Source organism: Borostomias antarcticus, assembly GCF_949987555.1.
Source record: "Borostomias antarcticus genome assembly, chromosome: 6".
Classification (NCBI taxonomy): Eukaryota; Metazoa; Chordata; class Actinopteri; order Stomiiformes; family Stomiidae; genus Borostomias; species Borostomias antarcticus.
The window spans coordinates 28098945-28120098 of record NC_140239.1 but is presented as its reverse complement, the minus strand read 5'-3'; the positions used below and the strand labels follow the sequence as shown (position 1 = coordinate 28120098).

The window sequence follows — 21154 nt, the reverse complement described above, 5'->3', positions numbered from 1 at the left end:
GATTATCAGCCCACGTGCATTGGTTGGTTTCCACCGCGTTACAAGATGCAACGAATGTCTCGTACTCTGATCTAAAGAGCGAGTCTGATGGAAGCGCGTCTGCTCGCGTGTTCTTACAGGCGCCCTGAGCAGCATGTTCTACTTGGCCCACGAGTTCCACAGCGACCCTCACGGAGGCATCCTGGCCAACACCAACTGCGGTGGTGAGTGCAGAGGCGTGGAAAGCAAAAATCTTACTTGGTTTAGATGAGATTTCAAAGAACACGCTGAGTGGTCAGTCAAGCTGGTTTCAAACAAAGACAATAGTTTTATTCTATGTTACGATTTGCAAGTCGGACTCGACCACAGGAAGTGAATCCGGGCTCGAGTGAGTCAGATGGGGACGAGGTCGATAGGTTATAACGTGAAAAAGGAAGTGACAGTTTCAGGATGAAGAGGACAGAGAAGTGATGTCACACAGGAAGAATTTGTAGTTTTAACAGACTGATCTATGAGAACGAACTACAAAGTTAGAACAACAGTCAAGTAGGAAAACAAAACACTTTGGTGAGACTTGAATTTCATTCACAGGCGCGCGTGTGAACCTCGGTACACGACGCACATCAATGAAACGGGTTCCGCTTGTGGTGTTATGTTCGCGCCGTGTGTGTTTTGTATATTTTCGCGATTCCCCCTCGGGTTGATACATCTCTGACGTCCCCCCAGGTGAGAACTGCAACAGGGGCGCGGCGCTGGGGGCCCTGCTGGGGGCGCAGGCGGGGCGCGGCGGGGGGGCCGTGCCCCGGGAGTGGAAGGATGAAATGCGCCACGCCCAGGAGCTGATCCAGGAAGTCCTGGAGGAGATGCCCGAGATGGACGCGGTCGAATAGGAACATGGATGATATCGCAACAGTCCACTGGCTGGCCTCCCGGTTTGAAGACTCGCCTCTCTGGAATGTCACCATCCAAAGAACCCAGATACAAAAAGGATTATAGGGTCTCTTCCACTATTCTTATTTGTTTACATTTTGCTGTTGTATCGCCATGGTTACCTTTGCGATGTGCTCCTAATCGGTTGTGTGCATAAACTGTCACCATGGTGATACCGTTTTCCCACTGTTTTGGGCTCCCAACCAATGAAATTGAAGGCAGCGACTATTAGATTGACCCCTGTACGTTAGTTTGTGTGTAGTCTCAACGCCAGACCCATGAGAGTTCTTTCGCTGATACACTACGTAAGCTACGCTAACTACGTTACTGCATGCTGCAGATCTCTCTGTGGGTCTGGGACACTTGCAAAAATCATGCAAAAATCTGGTGCTCAAATCCTGGCAATTCATTGGTTTCGTAGGAATCCCTGCTACATCAGTAACGACTTTCACAATCAGGCGTTCCCACCCATAGATATGCCCCGCCCATCTAACCTGGGCTAAGCGTCTCATTTGCTGCTACGACCTGTCACTCTTTCAATTTAGACCCCGTCGATACGCCTTCAGAACACCAGCTTGGGCGGTGAAGTGGCTCAGACTCTATTACAGTATGTAGTACAGTATGTGGTGCGCAGCGATTCAGCGTAATATTTGAGTCTGGAGAGAGACTAGTTTGTGTGTGTTTGTCCGTCACACATTTACTAGAGCCCAGTGACTTCTTTGTGGAAAGGGTATAGGCTCGTGGTCATTTTGTGAGGTAGTCCACCATGACACATATGTACTGGTTTCCACTTTCTGTAAGTGACAGCTTCCCAGTAATGTCAGCTTACATTTCATACACAGAGGCAACACAATGCACTTTACAGAGAGCAATGGGGGGGGGGGGGTGGGCATAGGTCCCACCCTTACATATTCCAGAGGGAAACAAAAAAAAACAGTTTCACCCAGGGGCCGTGTCACTGAGACACCAAGCATAGTTGTATTTTAATGTTAAAATCAAAGGGTACTTGGCAATGAGAAAGTGATTGTAACAGCACCGCTTCCGGTGGTGGGCTATGACAATGCATGTGCCGGACACACAGACAGCCGCACCAACAGACCAGGGGGTCGAACTTAAGTCCCCCCTCCCCTTCGGCGTTGCCGGGTGGGGAACAACCATTCCATTTCGTCAATTTCAGCAACAAGGCAATTCGAAGTGCTTTACATGAGACATTAAAAGCATCAAGACAAAGTGCAAGAAACATATAAAAGGTAATATAAAACAAAATGCAAAAAAAAAAGGACATTTAAAACAAAATGCAGGAAAAATAAAATACAGGAATAAAAGTTACAGTGCAGTGTATGAATTAATAATTATTTAATTTAATAAAAAACAGTGGCAAAAACAAAAGTATTCCGTCTTGATTTAAAAGAACTACTGTAAGAGTTGCAGCAGACCTGCAGTTTTCTGGAAGCTTGTTCAAGGGGAACACTTGGATCCACTGCCTGGGATCTCTGTTCCCTTATGGACTGAATATAAATGATGACAAAGTGTTTTCTGTACCTCTTTTCATTGGCTATTTAGATTAAGTTGTTTATGATGTTCATCTAGAGCTGATGTTTAACTTGTCTGTTGATATGATATGAGTGGTTTCTGTCACTTTGTTTAGTGATTTTATTGGTTTTAGTTCCTGTCACTGTTCTTCTTCGTGTGGGTTTGATGTCATATCCTCTCCCCCCCAGGCTCGGGGCCGAGGGGTTATCCTTTTACCACCCCGAGCCTGGCTAAGGGGTCACCCGGGCTATGTATCCGGGCACACCTCCAGGAGCCATGTCATCGTTTCGTCATCCACAACCGTCAGGCCACGCATTCCGTTGGGTGCCCCATATATCGGACAGCCCTGGATGACGTGCTCTGCGGTTTGTTCTGTCACTGTTGAAGAGTTGTGACTACTGAAGAAGGCCTCTTGAAATTATTTTCACCCTAATTGTCTAATCACCATCAGATGTGCAACTATAGGCTGTGGACCAGTGCCTGTGAGATACTGTGTTTGATTTTGAAGAAGGCCTGAAGGCTTAAACGCAAATTCTATTAAAAGAGAAAATGCTTTGCTAGGCTATATGGAGCTAGAGTGTGTGACACTTTTTTCTGCTACAACACCACTCGAACATGGCAGGGTGGCACCCTCTGTCCTGCATATGATCCTACCCCTCTGTATGTGTGTGTGTGTGTGTGTGTGTGTATGTATGTATGTAGGAAAGACCTGGAATCCAAACATAACTTTGGCAACATCATGACCTGCCATTGTAGGCCTTGATCATATTCACAAATAACTGAGGCATATGAGTTCCCTTCATTACGTAGTAGACTATTGGTGGCACTGGTGGAAGATGGAGACATAATGGCTATCTCGCTCCATTCATAGAACTGGAGTTACATTCCAGTACCGTACCTACAGTATGCATTGGAGGCTAACAGACAATATAAGGTGAATTTACTTCAAAGGGAATGAAGATTCTATGGTTACCTACGCTGCAGCTGTTTGTCTATATGATGTCATAATGGGACATGGGTGATATAATGTGGCTCGAAAGTGGTCCCTGCTCATTATGGACAGTGATTTATCAAGAGACATCTCGCCTATGTAAGATGTTATAAACATGCCTTGCTGTCTGTGGATAACGTGCTGTTTCCGGAAGGTAGGTCTTCTTATTCCAATAGCTAGGTTACCCCCCTTGCTTAAAAAAAAAAGAACCTAGATTTATAACTTTTTGAACAAGCTGGGAGTAATGCAGCGGATGATAAGTAGGCTAATGATAGTAATGAGTCTACAGTAGCTAGCTTTAGCCTAGATTTCACGTTCAGGTTACTGAGAAAGAGCGCAAGTGTGCAAGACACGTTTATCTGTGCCCAATTTAAATAACTTGGATTTGTACAGTAAGTAGGATATAGCTTCAAATGTGCAAGTCCTATTTGGGGTTGGTAGAGTAGACTATAGGCTACGTAGCCTACAGTAATTTCAGCATAAATTAAAATCAATCTACCCCATCAATAATTCCAATAGGCTAACGCTACAGTTATTATGGAAATTGTAGCCAGAACCTTCTAGAAGCCACGGCTGTGTGTTAATTGCTGCACAGTTCTAGTCTAAGCAGCCTCAGTTCCCGTTTTATTCATATTAGCTCATATAGCCCAACGGACCGGGCTATGAATTCGGCTCGGCTATTGTGATACAATGAAGAAATAATGTGAACTGCTGGCTGAAATTACTATTTAGGTACTAGGCCTATAGATATTCTATCTCATGCTTACTGTTTTGGTGTGAAAATGAAAAGCAAAGATGCTTCATACCTTTATCTAACCAACTTCTTCTTAAGCAGAAGAAACGAATTAATCCTGGAGGCAGCCCACGACAGAGGTAAGAAATACATTGATTCAGCATCAAACATCATCCAGGAGCACCACCAGGCAGTCAGTTTCATATTGGCCACCATTTCTCTTTTCTACCCAGTGTCAGTCACACCAAGGAGACCAATGGGGTCCCTGCCCATCAAAGTGGTTAAAGTTGCCACCCTCATCAAGATGTTTGAAGCTCGCACCCCCATCAAAGTGGTTCAACCCGCCACCCCCATCAAGGTGGTTGAAGCTCGCACCCCCATCAAAGTGGTTCAACCCACCACCCCCATCAAGGTGGTTGAAGCTCCCACCCCCATCAAAGTGGTTCTACCCGCCACCCCCATCAAGGTGGTTGAAGCTCCCACCCCCATCAAAGTGGTTCAACCCGCCACCCCCATCAAGGTGGTTAAAGCTCCCACCCCCATCAAAGTGGTTCAACCCGCCACCCCCATCAAGGTGGTTGAAGCTCCCACCCCCATCAAAGTGGTTCAACCCGCCACCCCCATCAAGGTGGTTGAAGATCCCACCCACATCAAAGTGGTTCAACCCGCCACCCCCATCAAGGTGGTTGAGGCTCCCACCCCCATCAAAGTGGTTCAACCCGCCACCCCCATCAAGGTGGTTGAAGCTCCCACCCCCATCAAAGTGGTTCAACCCGCCACCCCCATCAAGGTGGTTGAGGCTCCCACCCCCATCAAAGTGGTTCAACCCGCCACCCCCATCAAGGTGGTTGAAGCTCCCACCCCCATCAAAGTGGTTCAACCCGCCACCCCCATCAAGGTGGTTGAAGCTCCCACCCCCATCAAAGTGGTTGAAGCCACCACACCCATCAAAGTGGTTAAAGTTGCCACCCTCATCAAGATGTTTGAAGCTCGCACCCCCATCAAAGTGGTTCAACCCGCCACCCCCATCAAGGTGGTTGAAGCTCGCACCCCCATCAAAGTGGTTCAACCCACCACCCCCATCAAGGTGGTTGAAGCTCCCACCCCCATCAAAGTGGTTCTACCCGCCACCCCCATCAAGGTGGTTGAAGCTCCCACCCCCATCAAAGTGGTTCAACCCGCCACCCCCATCAAGGTGGTTAAAGCTCCCACCCCCATCAAAGTGGTTCAACCCGCCACCCCCATCAAGGTGGTCGAAGCTCCCACCCCCATCAAAGTGGTTCAACCCGCCACCCCCATCAAAGTGGTTCAACCCGCCACCCCCATCAAGGTGGTTGAAGCTCCCACCCCCATCAAAGTGGTTGAAGCCACCACACCCATCAAAGTGGTTAAAGTTGCCACCCTCATCAAGATGTTTGAAGCTCGCACCCCCATCAAAGTGGTTCAACCCGCCACCCCCATCAAGGTGGTTGAAGCTCGCACCCCCATCAAAGTGGTTCAACCCGCCACCCCCATCAAAGTGGTTGAAGCCACCACCCATATCAAAGTGGTTCAACCCGCCACCCCCATCAAGGTGGTTGAAGCTCCCACCCCCATCAAAGTGGTTGAAGCCGCCACACCCATCAAAGTGGTTAAAGCCACCACCCATATCAACGTGGTTGAAGCCATCACCCCCTCCCTCGTGAATGGTATGTTCCATGCCTTCCTCCCTGTCTTTCTTGTCAACTCTGTTGTCTCCTTGTCCAACGTCTGACTAGATGCTAAATCATATTTGTTCTAGAGTCATGTATATTGTTCTACATCTCACCTGGTGCGTCAGGTGCGTACGGTTGTTTATTAGTAGTTTCCTGTCTCTTCCCTTGGTGCCTCACTAGGCTCTCTCCACCTTCGGGACGTCTGCGCTTCCAGATCCCTGGACAGGTGAAGAACAAGTACTTTATTGAAGCAGGGTGAAGGCGAGACAGGCAAGGGGGGCATACTAATTATTCCCGGGACCTTGATTAAAACCTTGACTGTGTGTGTGACCCCTCAGCTCAATCACAGACCACAGGGGTCGGAAAGCGCCGGCTCTGCCTAGATTGGCCTGGGCGAGTATCAGGGTTCCTGGTTGTCACGCCGATGGACAGAGAGGCCCCGCCCCCACCGCCACCCTCACACACAAGCAGCTGGTCTGCATGGGGTACGCTCTGAGAGAATGGACTGGCTGCACACACACGCTAGACATGCTACACACACCAACACACAACAGAGTACATTTACACACAAACTAACGAAACACATTGAGTGTGTAACTTTACTGACTCACTGAGTTTGTCCATCCCAGGTTACCCAACCTTGCGCAGACCTGCTACCTGAACTCCACTCTGCAGAGTCTTCTGAGCCTGCAGAGTTTCTGCCAAGGGCTCTGCAAGCAGCACCGAGTCTGGAATTCAGCACCGGGAGCAAACCTCTTCAGGTGCTTCACACACCCACGCACACACACACACACACACACACACACACACACACACACACACACACACACACACACACATTTGTACACAATAGGTACTCACAGAGTACTGCTCCAAGAAAAATGCAATACATACACACACCACACATGGTCCACATACAGTAACAGTAGAATTCCTTTGTGAAATCTCTCTCTCTCTCTGTGCAGGTTCTTTGTGGATATCCAGGTGTCCAGGTTCACCAACGACCGGTGCCACAAAAAGAGGCTGCTCTGGGATTTTAAGGACTGTGTGTCAGCTGAGGCAGAAGAGTTCAAGGACAATGGCCAGAAGGTCAGTAACGTTACGGCATCTTTTTGTATTGATTCAATGTCATTATGTGCGCCGTAAGAATAGTGGGCATGTCTGATCTCACGGTCGCCATCTATTAACCATCAATTTCAAGCATTTTAGCCATGAAGACATATTTGGGTTAGGGGTAGGGTTAAGGTTGGGGTTAGGGTTGAGGTTGGGGCTAGGGTTAAGGTTGGGGTTAGTGTTGGCGTTAGGGTTAGGGCACCGTAAGAATAGACTGGGACTTTTTTTTAACAGCTTTTAAGGCTTCAGTGAGTGAAACGAAGAACAAAGTGCAATAATTTGTTCCACTGTATTTTCTTACCTTGTTTTCCCTAGTATGTTTCATTCATTTATGTGTGTGCGCGTGCCTGTGTTTGTGTGTGGTGTGTGTGTGTGTGTGTGTGTGTGTGTGTGTGTGTGTGTGTGTGTGTGGTGTGTGTGCGTGCCTGTGTTGTGTGTGTGTGTGTGTGTGTGTTTAGGATGCCCATGAGTTCCTTGGCTGCTTCCTGAACCAGCTGATGTCTCTGGCTCCAGAGCTGAAGGGACAAGCAATGGCGATGGGCGGGACCTATACCTGCCCTATCCAATCACATTTCAACTTCCAGCTACAGAGCACAAGGACCTGTAGAAGGTGATACACACACCATGCACACACACACACACACACACACACACACACACACACACACACACACACACACACACTGAGGGAGGTACACTCACACTCATATGGCAGGTCAACAATTATAGCTGGAACAGATCTAAATCATGTGTTTAAACTTGATTCCTTTTCTTTGAAGGTGCGGAATGAAGTCCTCAAGACAGGAGGAGAACTCAAACCTGTCCCTTGATTTGATCAGTGGTGATTCTGTAAAGGACAGCTTTCACAGATATTTCATGGTCAGTGTCACACTCTGTACTCTATTCACTGTTGTTGTATTTAATGATGAGGTTTCTATATCTCCCCAGGCGCTCGTACTAACCTTCTCCAACTCCATATGCCACAACTAGCTATGGTTAGGGTTAGAGTTAGTAGATCAGGTAGTATTTGTTAGTTTATTTTTAGACATTTTTAATTCATTTATTGATTTATTGGGGGTGGGCGGGGCTCAAAAGTGTTCCAGTGTCCTGTACTTCCTGTAAACTATATTGGAGATGACCGCTGTTTCCTCTCTGCTGTAGGAGACGGATCTGAACTACAGATGTGACTGTGGGGGTTCCAGCTCAGGTCTGCGGTGGTCTCTACTGACCCTGCCTCGGTAAGGGAGCTGACCCTTGACCTCTGTGGGCTCGTCTGTGCATGCATATAGACATATAAGACTTCCTCTATTGTCCAAACACTTGCCAGTGATAATTATACAGCATTGAAATGCAACACCAAAGACTAAAATGACATCTTATATTTTACTATAGGCTACAGTTACAGTACATCTCTTCATATCAGAATTTGTATATTGCCATGCAGTTTTCAACGTACTAGGAATTTGCTTTCATATATGTTCTTGTTCTTATAGAATATAATAATATAGTTCTTATTGGCTACATTAGTATATCTACAGCTACAACATTACCTTCCTCTGCAACTCTCTGTATTCTTTCTTTTTTTTCTCAGGGTGTTGGTCCTCCATCTGAAGAGGTTCAGAATGAGGTCAGACTTCACTCTGGAGAAGACACAGGACCCGGTCCACCTGTCCAGAGAGCTGGTGGTGAGCTCTGGACCATCTGGGGACTCCGCAGTCCTTCTCACCCAGAACCGGCGGAACCACGTCCAGAACCAGAGACCCCCACCGGCCACAGGTAACATCACAGAAAAGGGTTCTGATTCTGCGACCGTTACAGCTCACACAGAACGGACCAGGTGTAGAATACACTCTATTAGTCAGAGCTGGAGAACAAGCATAGAGAACAGACTGGTCTTTTCTTGCCCTGTCCTTTGCTGATCCAGTCCTTCTGAGCACAGAGGAGAGCGAGCCAGAGAAAGAGGGGAGCGACTATGTGGTGAGGAGGACAGAGACAGATACTGTAGACTCAGAGAGACACAATCAAACACTCAAAGAGAAGGTAGCAGCCGACTGTATGGTTGAGAATAACACATCAGGACATCAGGCATGATCATGTTGATTCTGTGTGTATTGTATAAAGCTGCTATGTGTGTGTTAGTAATTACTAGCTTGTATTTCTCTCGTGTCAGGGAGGGTTCAGATACCGCCTTGTCAGCGTTTTGAGCCACATAGGCTCCTCTACCACATCAGGTGAGGCCTAGTTTGGACTGGATAAGACATGAAATGGCTTCTGTCTCATAGTTAAAGCACGCACACATCATCAAGCCACACACACACACACACACACACACACACACACACTTACTGTAGACCAACGACCTGGCTGAGAATAAAACAACAGAACTACTGACCTGTGAACTCAAATACATACAGTCCATGAACATAATATTATTATACTAACCTGAAAGCTTTACTGGTAAGAATACAACACACAGAATAAGAAGAAAATAACTCACAGTTGAAAGCAATTAATTGAAGGTGAGTGTCAACACACACACAAACACACACACACACACACACACACACACACACACACACACACACACACACACACACACACACGTTATACACGTCTGATCACATCAACTGACTGTTTCCCCTCTCCTTGTAGCGTCTGATTTCCTTGTGTTCTGCGTTACTGGACCAATAACTGTCTTCCCTGTTCTCTCCGTCTTCTCCATTTCCTGTGCTGACTCTGTCCCCTGTGTTCTGGGTTCTTTGTGATCCACCCTCAACTTGTTCTATCCTGTAGGACATTACATCAGCGATGGCGTCTATGCTGATGGAGGCCCGGGAGATGGGAACGACTGCTGGCTCTCCTACGACGACCTCAACGTCTCTGAAACCACCGGAGCGTCAGTGTGTCGCCTGCGAAAGATGAGCGCCTACATCCTCTTCTACGAAAGACAGGTGCCCTGTTCTCATTCATAGTTCTACACATAGCATGGAAATGAACGGAAATGTCCTTCAAGTTCAAGTCATCACTTTAGAAGACAGGATATTTGCATACATCAACTACTTACAGTAGTAACATATAAATGTTTTCTCTTGTAGAAGCCAGAGATTTGTCCAGGATCTGGAGGGGACAACCTGAGCTCTGGAGATGGGCAGACCAGGGAGCCTCAGGCGGACAACCAGGGGGAGGAGCCAGGGGGCGGAGCCGAGGGCCAGGGGGCGGAGCCGAGGGCCAGAGGGGATCCGGCCGCTGGAGGTCTGGCAGGGGGTCGGCAGGCGCCGCCGACGGCCCAAAACCAGGCAGCTGGGCAGGCTGGGTCAGCTGGGAGACGGGCAGGGGAACCCATGGAACCAGGAAACCCGATGGAACCAGGGAACCCGGAGGGAACAGACGCAGCACCGAATCAGGAGACACTGACAGAGGAGACTGCTGGAGCACAGGGACAGGCTGAGCATCGGCACAGACGGCCGACGGCTCGGGAACCGGACCTCAGTTGTGGCTCTGGGCTGCGGGCACTCCAGGAAGGAGTCAACTGTACTGGGGCTAAGATGGCTGAAACTAACCAGACTGAGGCTAATCAGACTGGGACTACTGAGACTGAGGCTAACAGGTCTGAGGCTACTGAGAGGGTTAAGAACAGCCACAGCTAAGAAGACAACGATTGGGACAAGATCTGGAACAGGGCTGGAGTCGGGGACAGGGTCAGGCTCTGAGGACCCCAGGAACTCAAACACCAAGGCCTGCGGAGGCACAGGAACTGGGACCTGTGGGAACGCAGCCACAAGGGAGAGCAGGAGCTCAGCCACAGAGGGGGTCTGGGGAACAACAGGAGAGACCTGCAGCTCAGGAGAGACCTCAGGAGAGACCTGCAGCTCAGGACCTGGGGGAAACTGCCACCACACAGGAACAGGAAACTGCCACCACACGGGAACAGGAAACTGCCACCACACGGGAACAGGAAACTGCCACCACACGGGAACAGGAAACTGCCACCACACGGGAACAGGAAACTGCCACCACATAGGAACAGGAAACTGCCACCACATAGGAACAGGAAACTGCCACCACACGGGAACAGGAAACTGCCACCACACGGGAACAGGAAACTGCCACCACACAGCGCCCAGGGGCTGGAGCAGGGGGACACTAACAAGATGGTTTAGGCTCTGCCGGTGGCCTCCACCTCTGCTAATTAGACTGACCGTAGCCACCTGTCTTCCTGTGGTCACATGGCTCCTGTTTCGCAGTCATCAGGAGTATATCTGACTTGTATTCCTGCTACTCAGTGCCAGTTCAATGATAACGCATTTCAGAGAATGAACAAAGGGTTTAAAAAAAAATACAAAAAACAACAAACAAACAAAAAACTAGACAGGTTTAAGAGAATAAAAGCATCTCCAGGTAGCATACTGACATTTGTTAACATTAAACTGGCACTGAGTAGCAGAAATGCAGGTCAGATATTACGGTGGCCCTGAAGTGTCACAACACAACGCATCAAAAAAAGTGACAAGGCATCAAAAAAAAGTGACGACTCATCAAAAAGCTGACAACACAACACAAACCGGCCACAACACAACACAAACTGGCCACAACACAAACTGGCCACAACACAAATTGGCCACAACACAACACAAACCGGCCACAACACAACAAAAACCGGCCACAACACAACACAAATCGGCCACAACACAACATAAACCGGCCACAACACAACGGAAGTGAGCCACAACACAATGGAAGTGAGCCACAACTAGGGGGGCGGAGTCTCGCCATCACGCCCCTATCCACGCCACGAACCCCACAACTCGGCCCCTGAGTGGGCTAGCGACACACGGTCTTCCCCAGTGGTGCAGGAGGGTGGCCCAGAGAGAGCTACACTGTTCCTGACTGGCTCTGACCCGACAACACAAACCGGCCACAACACATTGACTAGTAGCCTATCAGCACTGGGGCAGGGCCTAGAGAAGTGCCTACAGCAGGGCCTAGAGCAGGGCCTAGAGCAGGGCCTAGAACAGGGCCTAGAGAAGTGCCTACAGCAGGGTCTAGAGCAGGGCCTAGAGCAAGGCCTAGAGAAGGGCCTAGACCAGGGCCTAGCCTAGAGAAGGGCCTAGACCAGGGCCTAGAGAAGGGCCTAGACCAGGGCCTAGAGAAGTGCCTAGAGCAGGGCCTAGAGAAGGGCCTAGACCAGGCCCTAGAGAAGGGCCTAGACCAGGGCCTAGAGCAGGGCCTAGAGCAGGGCCTAGACCAGGGCCTAGAGAAGTGCCTAGAGCAGGGCCTAGAGAAGGGCCTAGACCAGGCCCTAGAGAAGGGCCTAGACCAGGGCCTAGAGAAGGGCCTAGCAGGGCCTAGAGAAGGGCCTAGAGAAGGGCCTAGACCAGGCCCTAGAGAAGGGCCTAGACCAGGGCCTAGAGCAGGGCCTAGAGCAGGGCCTAGAGCAGGGCCTAGAGAAGGGCCTAGACCAGGCCCTAGAGAAGGGCCTAGAGAAGGGCCTAGACCAGGGCCTAGAGCAGGGCCTGGATCTGCATGGTTGAGAATGTGACATCCTGGTCCTTACTCCAGGAGGTCTGCTTCTAAACCCCTGGACAGTACACTTTGATTGAGCGGTTACTTCCTAGCAAGAAGATGTGTGCTCTTCCAGTGGATGAGGTATTAGCTACATCTCCTACAGGGACCCAGTGGTATAAAGTAATTGAAATACAATCAAATCTTATTAGACCCAGCAGGTCTGATCCCCACATCAATTACAATCACCTCACCTCATGCATACTGTAAGACATGTATAATATCCCCTCCTGTTGGTGTAGCTAACAGCAGTAGTGCAAACTTGACCTCAGTCCAATCATTGTTGTGTAACATTCGGGCTCACAGCCTTCTGTTTCTGTGTGGTCTGCCAGAGAGAGAGAGAGAGAGAGAGGGGGGGGGGACTTCCTTCCTGTAAACCTCTGTGTGTATTTGGAAGTTGTTTTTCAGAGAACTGAACTTCAACCAAAGCCCCCGAAAGCACAGGAATGGCGTCGCTCACAGACAGACCGGCGGTGAAGCTCGGCCACATGATCCTTCTGTCCCTCTGTATCCCAGCCTGCACTGGGCTCCCAGGAGGTGAGTTGGACGTCTGGGGTGGACGGGAGATGAAAGCCAGTCAACTATTGTGTGAATGTATTGAGGTGACTCAGAATAGGAGTAGGATTGTTGATCTTGGACCATTCTGCCCTGGTCATAGAAAAAGGGAAACATGATCTTTGATCAACACCACTGCTTTGGGATGCGTCGTACGGGCCGTCCGATCCACGCTGCCGGCTCTGCAGTAGATAACTGCTCAAATCTCTGACCAAATAACTATGCTGTGTTGATTTACTTCCACCATCTTGTTTCTTCCGCTGCGTTCGTCCCAGTGTTCCTGGACAGACAAGCGGCCAGCGGCGTTCTGCTCCACCAGCGCTCGCGGCGCGCTAACTTCCTCCTGGAGGAGCTGAGACTGGGAGACCTGGAGAGGGAGTGTCTGGAGGAGCTGTGCTCCTACGAGGAGGCCAGCGAGATCTTCTCCATCCCCGAACAATTAGTGAGTGGTTTCAAATGTATTGTGTGGGATGGGATCCCGGTTCCTCCTGTCGACATGTCGTCCTCGGGCGAGACAGTGAACCGCAAATTGCTCCCAACTAGCACCTTGCATGGCAGCTGCCGCCATTGGTGTGTGAATGTGTGTGTGAATGGGTGAATGAGAATCCTTTGTAAAGCGCTTTGGATAAAATCGGTATATAAGTGCAGTCCATTCACCGTATAAGTTACTATAGGACATTATACAGTCACAAGTACAGATGTCCAAACATCTCAGCAACATTATACCAGATCTCGAGTCTTTTCTCTTTCTCTATAACCGTCCATTCTCTTTCCTCTTGTGCTCAGAATCAGTTCTGGACAACATACTCAGGTATGTGGGATCTTTTTCAAACTCCTAGCTGGGCTGTGGTGAAATGCAATGGTGGCAATCTGCACGGATCCACCCGCCAATCGGACGACACAGAGCATCTGGTCCTGTTTGTTTCGGTGTGTAGAAGCGGACCAGTGCCAGTCTGGGCCCTGTGTGAACGGAGCCACCTGTGTGGATCAGATGAATAACTACATCTGTATATGTCCTCCTGGATTTGAAGGGCGGTACTGTGATAAAGGTGCGTAGAGGAGCCCACCAGTCGTGACTAATCACTCATTATCAATCAATCAATCAATCAATCAATCAATCAATCAATCAATCAATCAATCAATCAATCAACCAATCAACCAATCAATCAATCAATCAATCATAAATTCATGGTGATCGCACTCTCACTTGGCAAGAGGAAATCTGGAAAACCAGATTATTGTCTGACGAATCACTGAATCAACGGCATACGTTTTAGAAATACATCACCCCTGAATCCATCACCTCAAGCTCTTTAATGTTGCTCTGTCTCTTACCCTCCTCAGTCCAGGGTTCCTCTTATGGCTGCCTGTATAGAAATGGAGGATGTGAGCATTTCTGTACCGAGTTCCCTAACCTGACTCACAGCTGTGACTGCGCCCCTGGTTACAGCCTGGACCCAGACAACAGCAGCTGTCAAGCACAAGGTCTGGCTTAAGCTCATACTACAACTCCCAACATCCCTTGCTGACCATCTTCAAGCCATCTCTATATTGGTGCTACTATATGTGTATTCCTTTAGCATAAGAGAGAATGTTACTTTCAAGATAACTGACAGAGTAACTTTATAATTGTGTTATTGTCTTAAATGTACCCTCCCTCATTTAACTCATACTCCAATTTTCTATAGTTCCTTTCCCCTGTGGAAAACCTGTGGGAGGTTTCGAACCTCGGATTGTGAAAGGTGAACTTTGCCCTAAGGGAAAGTGTCCTTGGCAGGTACTATCACAATAACACACATAAACAGCATTAACTCACTCACTTCAATCAAAAAATCTCTTTCTCTCTCTCTCATTTATGCACGCACGGACACACACACACACACACACACACACACACACACACACACACACACACACACGCTCACACGCTCCTCTCCCCCTGTCTCCCCAGGCCCTCTTGGAGTACATGGGGGAGTATAAGTGTGGGGGGGTCTTCCTGGCCCCTCAGTGGGTCCTAACTGCTGCCCACTGTGTGTGGAGGAAGGAGGCCACCCACTTCCAAGTTACTTTGGGTAGGTACAGTAGTTAGTTAGGTAGGTGTGGTACAGTATATCCTGGGATGTTTCTCCTGGTTTTCAGTAGTCCTGACCCAATTGGTCACTAGTCAAAAGACATGCAATGAACAATACACAACAATAGACATGCAATGAACAATACACAAGAAAACGACATGCAATCAACAATACACAACAATAGACATTCAATGAACAATACACAAAAAAACAACATGCAATCAACAATACACAACAATAGACATGCAATCAACAATACACAACAATAGACATGCAATCAACAATACACAACAATAGACATGCAATCAACAACACACAACAATAGACATGCAACGAGCAATGACGAGATGTCGTTTTTTTCTCGTGCCACGTATTCACTGACCGCGAGTTCTTCCCATTTCCAAGGCGAGCACGACCGCAGCGAGAAAGAGGGCACGGAGCAGGTGAGGCAGGTGGCGAAGGCGATCCCCCACCCCCAGTACGACCCCGCCACCACCGACAGCGACCTGGCCCTGCTCAAGCTGCGGAAGCCGGTGAAGAAGGGCCCCTTCGCCGTGCCCGTGTGCCTGCCGTCCAAGGAGAGCTCGTTCGGGCAGACGCTGGCGGCCGTGCGCAGCTCGGTGGTGAGCGGCTGGGGTCGCATGGCGCAGTCCGGGCCCCACTCCACCCTGCTCCAGTGGCTGGAGGTCCCGCGGGTGCCTGTGCAGGAGTGCCGCGAGCACTCGGGGCTCAACGTGACCCGGAACATGCTCTGCGCCGGCTTCAGGGAGGGGGGCAGGGACTCGTGTCAGGGGGACAGCGGGGGGCCGCTGGTTACCCGGTACAAGAACACCTGGTTTCTCACCGGAGTTGTGAGCTGGGGGAAAGGCTGCGCCCATGAGAACCTCTATGGGATCTATACCCGCGTAGCCAACTTCCTGGACTGGATTGATCGTACCATGTCGACCGATTAGGAGGGGGGGTTTGTCAGTTTGAGATCTTCAAAAAAGAACTTCTCTTACGGTGCAAGGAAGTGGTACAGCTCACATTGTTGAGGAACGTATCCAGAATCAAACTGTTAAAACTGAGATACTGTACATTTAAAGATAAAAAAATGAAATATAACGCTGGGGTACATCTGTGTAGTTCACTCCAAGGAGTAAAACAATGTTTGATGGAAAATGTCTAATGATTGTGTATCAAAAAAATAAAAGATATCCCTGAATTAAAAATGTGTTTCCCTGAGTAGAAATGTGTATTTATCAAATTTAGTTTGTGACACCATATGTACACATTCTCTACTACTTTCTGTCATTACTTATTGAAAGAGCAAAAATGGCTGCACAATATTGACCGTCTCAGACTCGTATTCAAACATAGGATGCTAGAGCTCACGGCATGAGAGAGGCGATGTTAGGGGGAGAGAGGCAGCATGGGGACAGTTTTTCGGGGGTGGATTCGACCACGTGAGAGAGGCTCTGGGTCCAGGCTGGAGACAGACTTTGGACCTGTGACTAAACGAGGGACAGACAGTGACAGAGTGCATCGAGGTTTTGAGTTCACACATCACAATGTGGCTTAGGGTGGTCTGTCTCACATTCGGCATCTGCTGCTGTTCAGCATCAGGTAAGTCCGGCTATTACTAGTGTGTGTGTGTATGTGTGTGTACAGTAGGTGTGTGTGTGTGTGTGTGAATGTCAACTGACAACAGGCATGCATGTGCGGTACACATGCAAGTAAGATGACTAAGGAATTGTGATTCAGTTGGGACCTAAAATCATCGCATTCACATTCATGGGGCCAGAATTTGAAGTACTGTTTATTGGTCATTATTTGCGTCAGTTGGTGTTTTCAGACATTCTGCTGCGTGCGTAATGGCACTTTTGTGCGGGAACTACAGTAGGCCTGTCACTGGTGTTTGGCCTATTAAAGTTTCCGGTAACTGTCTTATCTTGCCTTTGTGTGTATATCTGTATGTGTGTGTGTGTGTGTGTGCGCCAAGTGTTCCTGGGCAGGGATCAAGCCAATGGCCTACTGACAAGGATCAAGCGAGCCAATTCAGGCTGGTTTGAGGAGCTGAAGAAAGGGAACCTGGAACGCGAGTGTCTGGAGGAGAAGTGCTCCTATGAGGAAGCACGAGAAGTGTTTGAACACAAAGAAGCGACGGTCAGTGTCTAGTTAGTTAGATTTTTTCATGAAGTGTCCCAGACCCATAGAGAGATCTGCAGCATGCAGTAACGTAGTTAGCATAGCTTACGTAGTGTATCAGCGAAAGAACTCTCATGGGTCTGGCGTTGAGACTAGTGTCTAGTTGGAACAAAATAAAGAGTGGTCTGGTTGGAAAGAGGAAAGTTAAAACCCTGAACTGTCCCTTTAAACTGTAATCTGACTGCCAGTGAACCACAAATGTACAGGAGAGAGTAAAGAACATTGCTATGAAATGATTTGTTTTAGACAAACAAATTGACAGTGTTTTCCTTTAGGATGAGTTCTGGAAAGTCTACAATGGTGAGCATAATAACAGTGATGGCAATTTGTTAGGTTTGATATTTAGCATCAGATATTCTTGGTACTAGCATGCATTGCACTGAGCCCACAACAGTACCCTTTCATTCTTGCAGTACAAGATGGCTGCCAATCCAATCCGTGTCAGAGCAACGGAAACTGTACCAGCCAGTCAGGATCGTGGTACACCTGCCTCTGTGTCGCAGGCTTTAGCGGGCGCCACTGTGAGCTCGGTAAGACTTCATGAATCTTACTTTGCAGTAATTTCACCAGGTTAATCGGACCCTAAATGGGCTTTTCTTTCCCCATTTCCCTTAGAGCTCAAGGCGGTCCCTGACTCCTGCTTGCATGAGAACGGCGGGTGTGACCACTTCTGTGAGGAGGGAGGGGGCACGCGCACGTGCTCGTGCGCAGAGGGCTACTTCCTGGGGGATGATGGACAGGACTGCGTGTCGCAAGGTGGGTGGGAAAAGACTGTGATTTACAGTAGAAACATGCTAGCTAGTTATACCGTCACAAAGAATTCCTATGAGTGTAGAGCTCATTGTAAATACCGTAGCCCTAAAGAAACCTTGGGTATAGCGAAAGAACTGAATCACCAACTGAATTATGCCCCTGAATCACCAAATGCATCTGAAAGTGAATCAAATGATCACGGAGAATCATCTCATCATAGGAAAGCGCATCTGTTGATTCGGTTGGATCATCTCATGTTCAGTATATTAAAGGAAATCTCTTGCTGTGTCTCTCATCCACTTGTTAGGATTAATCAATCTGCTGTATCTAATTTAAGTTTTATTTCAGATTATTTATTTTATTCAATTTATCGGATTGATCAATTGTTATGCGTAAATGTATGTTTTTTGTATTTATTTGATCAGTTTTTATGTTTAATGTAAGATGTCTTTGTAATTATTTTAGGAATGATGTTTTTGTTTTGCTTTGTTTTGTAAATCAGGGAGGGCACCATTGCTAATGAGACCCTGGTCTCAATGGGCTCCCCTGGTAAGGTGAGATAATCATTTCTCTTTCGTTCCCTCAGAGACAATATCTTGTGGGATGGTCCCTGTCCTGCAAGGAAACTCCTTGGATAAGGGGTCCCAACAAGAGGACTCTCGGGCTCGCATCGTGGGGGGGACGGAGTGTCCGAAGGGACAATGCCCCTGGCAGGTACAGTACCACACCAGCACCACAGATAATGAAACTGGACAAGGAATATTTATCCCTAAGTTAGAGCCTCCAGAGGTCAGCATCCGTGTTCCTTTGGAACCCGGTGAGCATTGTGTTGGCCACCAAATATATTATGACTTACACAGTATGTATCCATATTATGAGGGTTGAAGAGTTGATCAATGGCATTCCCAAAAGAGTAGCACTGTCAATAATCAAGATGTGATAGATAGATGCTGCCTACCATGTTATCATAGCCCATTGATTTCTCCAGGTCTTGCTGGTGACCAATGGGAAGGGATTCTGTGGAGGAATCTTTTACAAACCTAACTGGATCATAACTGCCTCTCACTGCCTGGTGAACATTAAGGCAAAGTCCCTGAGTGTGGTTGCAGGTAGGCGGCCCGTGATTTGCCTGATTGGATAGGTCTCTAGAGTATAGGCTACATGCTAGTTGTTGGGTTTAAATTGACATTTAGTTCACTGTGCGTGTGTGTGTGTGCGTGTGTGTTCAGGTGAACACGACATAGAGAAAGTCGAAGGCACGGAACAAAAGGTGCAGGTGGCGGAGATCATCATGCACGCCGACTACGTCCAAAAAACGGCGGACAACGACATCGGCCTGCTGCGGCTCGAGGGCCCCATCGCCGTCACCCGCTACGCGGTGCCCGTGTGCCTGCCCACACGCTCCATGTCGGAACGAGAACTGTGGGCCGTCAGCATGCACACGGTGAGCGGCTGGGGCCGGCGCAGCGAGTTCGGCCCCACCTCTCAGGTCCTCCGCCGGCTCAAAGTGCCCCGTATCCGCACGCAGGACTGTGAGGAGCAGAGTGGCGTGAAGCTAACCGAGAACATGTTCTGCGCCGGCTACATCGAGGGGAAGCAGGACTCCTGTAAAGGGGACAGCGGTGGCCCTCTGGTCACCCCCTACAGGAAGACGGTGTTCCTGTTGGGGATTGTCAGCTGGGGGAAGGGGTGCGCCCAGCCAGGGAATTATGGGATTTACACCCGGGTGTCCAACTACCTGGAATGGATCCACAATGTCACAGCAACAGTGCAGCCACAGAACATCACTGTAGCAACATAATACAATAAAACATTTTAAATGTGTGTTTGGATTGTAAAGTATAGGGTAATTATTTATACTGAATATGGTGCTTTGACTGCAGTTTTAAACTGTATTTCTGTGAATTAATAAATCCATTCTTGTCAGTGACCCATTTTCATGACGCTGTTCTGAAAATTCCACATATAGTTTCCAGTGCCTGTGTGGTACTTTTTATTTTTTTTATTTTTTAAATCTTATTATTCTTTTTTATTTATTTAACCTTGATTTATGCAGGGAAGGCCCTTCAGAGCAAGCTCTCATTTACCACAAGGACGCCCTGTTACAGTGCATTTTGAAACAATACAAAAAAAGAAAAAAAAAGCAAGACTAACAAAATTACAGTAGACATATAATAAGACATTAAGAGAAGCAGGAGCATTCCCTATGAAATGTATCATAGAACATGGGTTCCCAAACTCCATCGATGTGGGCCTCCCCTCTGAAAACAGTGACACACCCGCGCCCCCTCAACCCCTCAAATTTGTCGATAAAAAAAAAAGACCTTTAAATCATGTTTCATTCATAAAAAACATAGAAAATTCTAAAATAAAAAACATATTTTTCCTTCTTTTTTTTCTAACCATCCCTCCGCGCCTCCCCTGAATTTCTTTGGGGCCCCACAGGGGAGGCCCGCCTCACAGTTTGGGAATGCCTGATCTAGAAGAACTCTAAATGAGATCAACCGCTCCAGTTTGAGTGAGTCCTGGAGCCTGTTCCATTTATCAGGAGCGTAGAAGCAGAAAGCAGTCTTTCCTGATTCACTATTCACACGGGGAATAAACAATCTGATGTGTGACTGCGAGCATGTTTGATCATTTGAATCATTAGTGCTTAGGAGTGAGGACAGGTACATAGGGAGCTCGACACATAGGGCTTTATAAATAAACAGAAGACAGTGTTGCTCTCTTTGAGAGGACCAGCCCAACTTTTTATATAAAATACAGCTGTGTGTAAGAAACCCATCACCAGTTACAAAGCGCAGGTACCAAAATAAACATGAGGAAAATGTGTGTGTCTAAAAGTTAGAGGGATGCAATAAAATGGTTTATATTTTGGACTCAACATAAATGATTTGGTCTTAACATTGTGTATCATTAAATCAAATAACCTGTAAATGTCATGACTAGGTAGGCTCTAATCCGTGTGTGAATAATTCACTTGAATTGATTTTCTATACCTGTCATGCCAGGATTCAATCCAGATGTAGCAAGAATTTGCCCTCTTGACCTG

General features: G+C 48.1%; 3 protein-coding genes across 4 annotated transcripts in view; all 3 read left to right on the top strand.

Moving 5' to 3' along the window:
• The window catches only part of LOC311310800 (uncharacterized protein), a 10702-nt gene extending 7750 nt beyond the window's left edge, over window positions 1-2952 (top strand). For both annotated transcript variants that reach the window (XM_084440372.1, XM_084440371.1), the window contains exons 8-9: window positions 120-203; window positions 706-2952. In XM_084440372.1, coding sequence (XP_084296498.1) covers window positions 120-203; window positions 706-869 — 248 coding nt within the window. In that variant the 3' untranslated portion in view covers window positions 870-2952. The remainder of the gene's footprint in view (window positions 1-119; window positions 204-705) is intronic.
• Window positions 2953-5577: 2625 nt separating this feature from the next.
• Window positions 5578-11133, top strand: LOC311310605 (uncharacterized protein; the record flags this gene model as incomplete). Its single annotated transcript, XM_084440115.1, has 12 exons — window positions 5578-5854; window positions 6041-6086; window positions 6199-6345; window positions 6490-6621; window positions 6826-6949; window positions 7432-7583; window positions 7753-7852; window positions 8135-8211; window positions 8565-8749; window positions 9767-9924; window positions 10069-10504; window positions 10709-11133. The coding sequence occupies 12 exons, from the start codon at window positions 5578-5580 to the stop codon at window positions 11131-11133; spliced, it is 2259 nt and encodes a 752-aa protein (XP_084296241.1).
• A 1406-nt stretch (window positions 11134-12539) lies between these two features.
• On the top strand, window positions 12540-20032 carry LOC311310604 (uncharacterized protein). Its single transcript, XM_084440114.1, has 16 exons — window positions 12540-13072; window positions 13366-13532; window positions 13877-13901; window positions 14026-14139; window positions 14435-14575; window positions 14779-14867; window positions 15042-15162; window positions 15568-16113; window positions 16657-16767; window positions 17144-17307; window positions 17625-17649; window positions 17763-17879; window positions 17965-18105; window positions 18689-18816; window positions 19091-19211; window positions 19332-20032. Exons 1-16 carry the CDS (start codon window positions 12982-12984, stop codon window positions 19901-19903), a joined length of 2673 nt encoding a protein of 890 aa, XP_084296240.1. The 5' UTR covers window positions 12540-12981; the 3' UTR covers window positions 19904-20032.
• The last annotated feature ends 1122 nt before the right edge of the window (window positions 20033-21154 follow it).